The sequence below is a fragment of the Fukomys damarensis genome, unplaced genomic scaffold (assembly GCF_012274545.1).
Source record: "Fukomys damarensis isolate Sample0158 unplaced genomic scaffold, DMR_v1.0_HiC HiC_scaffold_10, whole genome shotgun sequence".
Classification (NCBI taxonomy): domain Eukaryota; kingdom Metazoa; phylum Chordata; class Mammalia; order Rodentia; family Bathyergidae; genus Fukomys; species Fukomys damarensis.
This window is the reverse complement of record NW_022900922.1, coordinates 16,249,564-16,254,927: the sequence shown is the minus strand read 5'-3', so window position 1 is coordinate 16,254,927 and position 5,364 is coordinate 16,249,564. Positions and strand designations below refer to the sequence as shown.

General features: G+C 43.6%; 1 protein-coding gene across 4 annotated transcripts in view; it reads left to right on the top strand.

The window, feature by feature from the left end:
• The window catches only part of Urb2 (URB2 ribosome biogenesis homolog), a 31,908-nt gene that overhangs the window by 19,636 nt on the left and 6,908 nt on the right, over window positions 1–5,364 (top strand). For all 4 annotated transcript variants that reach the window (XM_033761864.1, XM_033761862.1, XM_010621914.2 and 1 more), the window contains exons 7-8: window positions 646–888; window positions 2,813–2,900. In XM_033761864.1, coding sequence (XP_033617755.1) covers window positions 646–888; window positions 2,813–2,900 — 331 coding nt within the window. The remainder of the gene's footprint in view (window positions 1–645; window positions 889–2,812; window positions 2,901–5,364) is intronic.

Genomic DNA, 5,364 nt, shown 5'->3' with positions numbered 1-5,364 from the left:
TTTTTTTTTTTTTTTGGTACAGGAGATCGAACTTAGGACCTTGCTTTTTTTTGGTCCCTGGGATTGAACTTGGGTCCTTGTGCTTGCAAGGCAGGCCACCGAACTGCTGAGCTAAATCCCCGGCCCCTGGACCTTGCATTTTTGAGGAAGGCACTGGAACCACTGAGCTAAATCCCTGGCCTCCCAAGTGCATTCTTTCAGGTGACCTAGGTACGACTTAGAGCTTTCTTTTGTCTTGGGTTTGTTACTTTTGTTTTCTGAAATAGTAATTGTCTTTAACTAGATCTGATTTATAAGAAACTTAATTAGTGATATTTAGTTATAGACAACATGAGACAAATGATCTTTGGGAGATTACTATTTTGTATATCTGATATGCAGTTTTCCTGTGAGAAAATGGATGTGTCAGGTCTTTACAGAAAATTGCTTCTCTTTGTGACTGATGAATCAACAAAAGAATGAGGCTGAAGTGGCCAGGTCCACAGTGGGGTTTTGGATGCTGGCCTCTTGTCTCTTTACCTGTCCATGGGCTACAGCAGTTTATTTGGAGCAGGGTGGTCTTACCTTTGACACCCTGTGCTCAGTGCTGTGTTCTTTCTCTGAGACTCTTCTTCATTGTCTTTCTATGCCCATCTTGTCCTGTAGCTGCAGAACCGAGAGGCTTGTGAGGAGCAGCCTGTGGCCCTTGCACGGGTCATACCTATTCTCGATGTCTTGGCTGCTCTGCTGCGGCAGGGGGAGAACGCCATCAGCAACCCCCACCACGTCAGCCTGGCCTTCAGCATCCTGCTGACCATCCCCCTAGACCACCTGAGGCCACCAGAGTACGGCAGCATCTTCTCAAGGATGCACAACATTCTCTTCTCCGTGCTGCAGTGTCATCCCAAGGTGAGGGGAAGGAGTGCCCAAAGAAAGGGTACCTCAGCCTTCAGAATAGCAGTGCAGTGCTTTACTGTTGCAGGATAATAAAAGTAATGATTTTCTAGGCAGACTTTATTGTTCAATAATTTGCAGGACCAAAATGATTTCTCCAGCACAAAATGCTTGATCTTCACTCTGGGCCATTTTAAATTCTTTTCAACGTGGTCTGATACTTTGAAAGGTGTTTGTGTATGTAGACAGCAGCATCAGGTCCAAGTTGACATGAACATCCAGCTAGACTCTCAGGCGTGCCTTGGCGAGGGGGCAGATGAGGAGGCCAGCACAGCTGAATGCCTAGCAGAATGATCAGCAGCTGGTTCTGTGCTGAGCCTGTTTTGACTTCCTTAGTCCTTATGACAGCATTTTGTTATCCTCAATTTGAGATGAGAAAACTGAGGCAAGCACACACAAAAGCTAGTTGATTTGTCTACATCATAAGGAACCACCATGGAGCTAGGAATTCTGGCCCCAGATTTATGTGATTTTCATCAATACAGTGGCAAAGGATTAAGAGATTTTGGGGAATGTGTGATGACACCCTGGAATACTTTTGTAAAATAACCTCTTTCTAAATATGCTCCAGAAAGTCAGTAATTTGACATGAAGGATGTAGCATGATGCTATCAGGATTTTTTTTGGATTAATTAAACCAAAGAGAACTGACCCCACACTTGCTGAGATGTGACTCAGTGGTAGAGGGCTCACCTAGCATGTATGACTTTGATCCCCAGCACTACAGAGAGAGAGAGAGAGAGAGGGGAAGAGAAACTAACACTTGGCTATTTGTTCATTCTGAGAGTTAGAGTAGCACTATGCAGTAGGATGTGTAATGGTGTCTGCATTGTTCAGCACATTGACCACTGGTCTCATTGCTTGGCTGCTTGAGGTGTTGCCAGGATGACTAGAGACTGACTATTGAACTCTTAACTATTGTAAAGTGAAGTAGTCACGGGGTTATGACTGCTCAGTTGGACAGTGTGTGGTTGTGAACCTGACTTGCGGTGATTGAATGTTAAAGAAGCATATTTTGTCATTGTAGTCTCATTTTTAAAGTCTTAAGCAGACTTTCGTTACTATTAAATACTGTCCCCATTTGAAGTAAATTTGTTTAGGTAATCTTTAGTATTAATTCTGCTTGCATAAGTTCGTTGCTATCATTGCTTTATGATTTATTTCTATGCACTTCTAGGATGGATTAGAACCAGCTTAGAGGATAGCAAAGATTCACAGATTCAACCAGTTCTTTTTTTTTTTTTTTGGTACTGGGCATTGCACTTGGGACCTTTTGCTTGCAAGGTGGGTGGCAGAACCACTGAGCCCCCGGTTGTGATGCATCTAGTTATAAAGCAGGGTTGCCCCATGGGTGCTGGAAATTGTATAGTGTGGAACCCCTAATCCAGTGGTGGTGAAACTGGCATGTGTGCCACACTGGGTTCTTTAAATCATTGAAAACTCGTAAAAAGTTTCCCATCACTGCCCTTACCCACATTTTTAAAGCAAGAGTTAAAGAGCCAGTGCTGAATGGATGAACAGTCACCAGAAAATGAGGTGAGAGGATCCTGCCCTGGGCATCCATGTGCTGAGCCGTCGTACAAACCTGCTCTGTGCCCTGCTGGGCAAGGCAAAGAAGGAAACGAGCAGGCAAACTTGAATATTGCTTGCACACTTTTTTTGGTACCTGGGCTTGAACTTGGGACCCTGCACTTGTGAGGCAGGCAGTGGCACTACTGAGCTAAATGCCCCGCCCACACATATATATACACATTGTTTTCCCCTGGTCCTGGGTATCAAACTCAGGACCTTAAGACCTTGCACTTGTGAAGCATTCATGGCATCTCTGAGCTAAATCCCCAGCTCCACTTTTATATTTTTTATCTGTTACTTCTTTCAGGTGATGCTGAAAGCCCTCCCATCTTTCCTGAACTGTTTTAATAGACTGGTGTTTTCAGTGATGCACGAAGGGAGGCAGAAAGACAAAGGTAAGGCCGAGTCATGGTATCAGATGTATAGTTTGAGTATGTTAATCATGCAGTGTCTGAAAATGTTACAAGTATCACTGAAAGTAAAGCTACAGTTGAGTTTTTCAATAAGAGAAATGTTCACATCATCAAATCATTTTTTTTGAATCCGACTCAGGACCTTGTACTTGTGAGGCAGGTATATCACTGCCACTGAACTACATCCCCAGCCCTCAAGATCATCTTTTTAAAAAAAACTCAAGCTGTCATATTTTACCATATTCAAAACAGTGGCTCCATCTGACATCTCTAAACCTTTTCTGAAAAACAATTTAAGATTTAGGAAATTTTTATTGAACACAGCATATACAAGGATATAAAGATGACTACAACCATATTCTCACCTTTAAGGAGTTTATAGATTAGTGGCGAAATAAAAGGAAGAAGTGTTACAGAGCTTTCTCATTTTACAGACAGTGAGACCCAGTACCTTGTTCTTAGCAAAGTAGTGACCTTGGCAAACTTCTGTTTGTTTACCAGAGGGACACAGGCATTGCCAGATGGCAGAAGCAGATACTGTGTACACAAGTCATTACTCTGCTTTGAAGTCTGTTGATTCTTGTTATGTTTTAAATTTTTAAGATCTCATTATTTGAACATGCATGAAAGTGAGACTTTTCCATTGCTCACTTTTGTAATTGTTGTGCTACTTAAGTGCGAAGCATGAGAGTGGGGCACCTATGTGATGCCTGCAACCTGTGGAAGAGGGCAGCGTGCCTGTGGGATGTACTAGGCTCACAGATAAGTTATGAGTTGACTTGGAGTGTGTCAGGGGAGATCTGTGACAGTAGTCAGCATGAACAGGAATATATGAGTCAGCATTCACTTCTGCCTGCCTTATGCTTTCTGCTGTGCTATTGGAAAATTCCTTTAGCCAGTCATCTTGGCAAAAGCAAAGAGAGGTCTGTGTTGACTGCAGCTCCCCAGTTATTCTGCCTGGCTGGGGACCAGGCAGCAGCACAGTGACACATGTTGCCTTCTCCCACGTGTGGCAAGAGTGTGTGTTGATTCAGTTCTCTCAGCATGTGTTGACTCAGTGTGCATCTGCTGAGGAACAGGGCTGGGAAACAAGTTTGTTCTCTTGGGCCAGCCTTAGCCTGTTCCCTGTTGAGGTCTCTGATCTCACCCAAGAACCCTAAGGATATGGTTCTGACAGATAGCGGCCTGGACAGGCCTGACCTCGGTCTTGTTGAGCAGTATGAGGTAGCCTGGCTATGTGCTGCCTTGGGCTTGCCTATGTCACCTGTCCTGAGGTGACACAGAAGCACGTGTCCCATTCTCCCTGTGCTGTACTTACTCATCCCAGCAAGTCATTTCTGCCTGCCAAGACTGTTCTCTGGTGGACTCACCTAGCAGGACTTTAACTGTTTTGTTCTTTTTTTATTTTTTAAATTCTCTTTTTATTGGCATCTAATGCTCTCATTTTAATGATTATATGTGAAGTTGGTGGCTATAGCAGCCAATTCTGGTTACTCATTTGTGAACAGTGTGTGTGTTGAGCAGCCTGAGAAGAGAAGGAACAGCATGTCTTAGAGAAGGAAGTATATTCCTTTATGGCAGGGAATGGCCTTCAAAATGCCTCACAGGTGTTAACCAGTTGGTCATTGTCATAGAGATTTCACTGATACAGGACAAGTACATCCATAAAGGATGTTTTTGTACCTACCCAAGTTCTGAAAAAGAAAAGTACAGCATCTCTCAAATGTCAACAGTTGATGCCTGTTTAGAGTGTACAGTTTAATGAATTTTTTTTTTTTTGGTACCAGAGATTGGACTCAGGACCTTGCACTTGTGAGGCAGGCAGCAGAGCAACTGAGCTAAATCCCCAGCCAGTTTAATGCTTTCTGACAGCTGAGAGCACATGTGAAGCAACACCGCAGTCACATCACAGGACATTTCTGTCATGAGGTCCCCAGCCTCTTTGTAATCTGTTTTCTCCTTGGGCCCAACCCCAGGTAGCCACTGATCTGGTTTTCATTACTGGGTTTGCTTGTGTCTTCTAGTCTTACAAAAGAGGGCCTACTGTGGTGCCAGCAGTGAGTGAAGAAGGAAAGACACTTGGGCCTGGTCAGGAGTCCCCCAGATCCCCCAACTGAGGTCAGGCCAAGTTCTTAGGAGGCCCACACAAATCCTTTCTGAAATTTTCCGAGACACAGACATAATTTGGGTCTCTTAAATGATGTCATAAATCATTGTTATCCAGGTACGTGTTAGCCAGGTGTGGTGGTGCCCTCTTATAGTTCCAGCACTTGGGAAGCTGAGGCAGAAGGATTGCTATGATTTCCAGGTCAGCCTAGGCTACATGATGAGTTCAAGGCCAGCCTGAACTACGTAGAGACCCTGTCTCAAAAAAACCAAACCAAACCATTGTTTTTCATTTAAATAATTTTCTTTTTTCTTTTCTTTTTTTTTTTTTTTTTTTTTT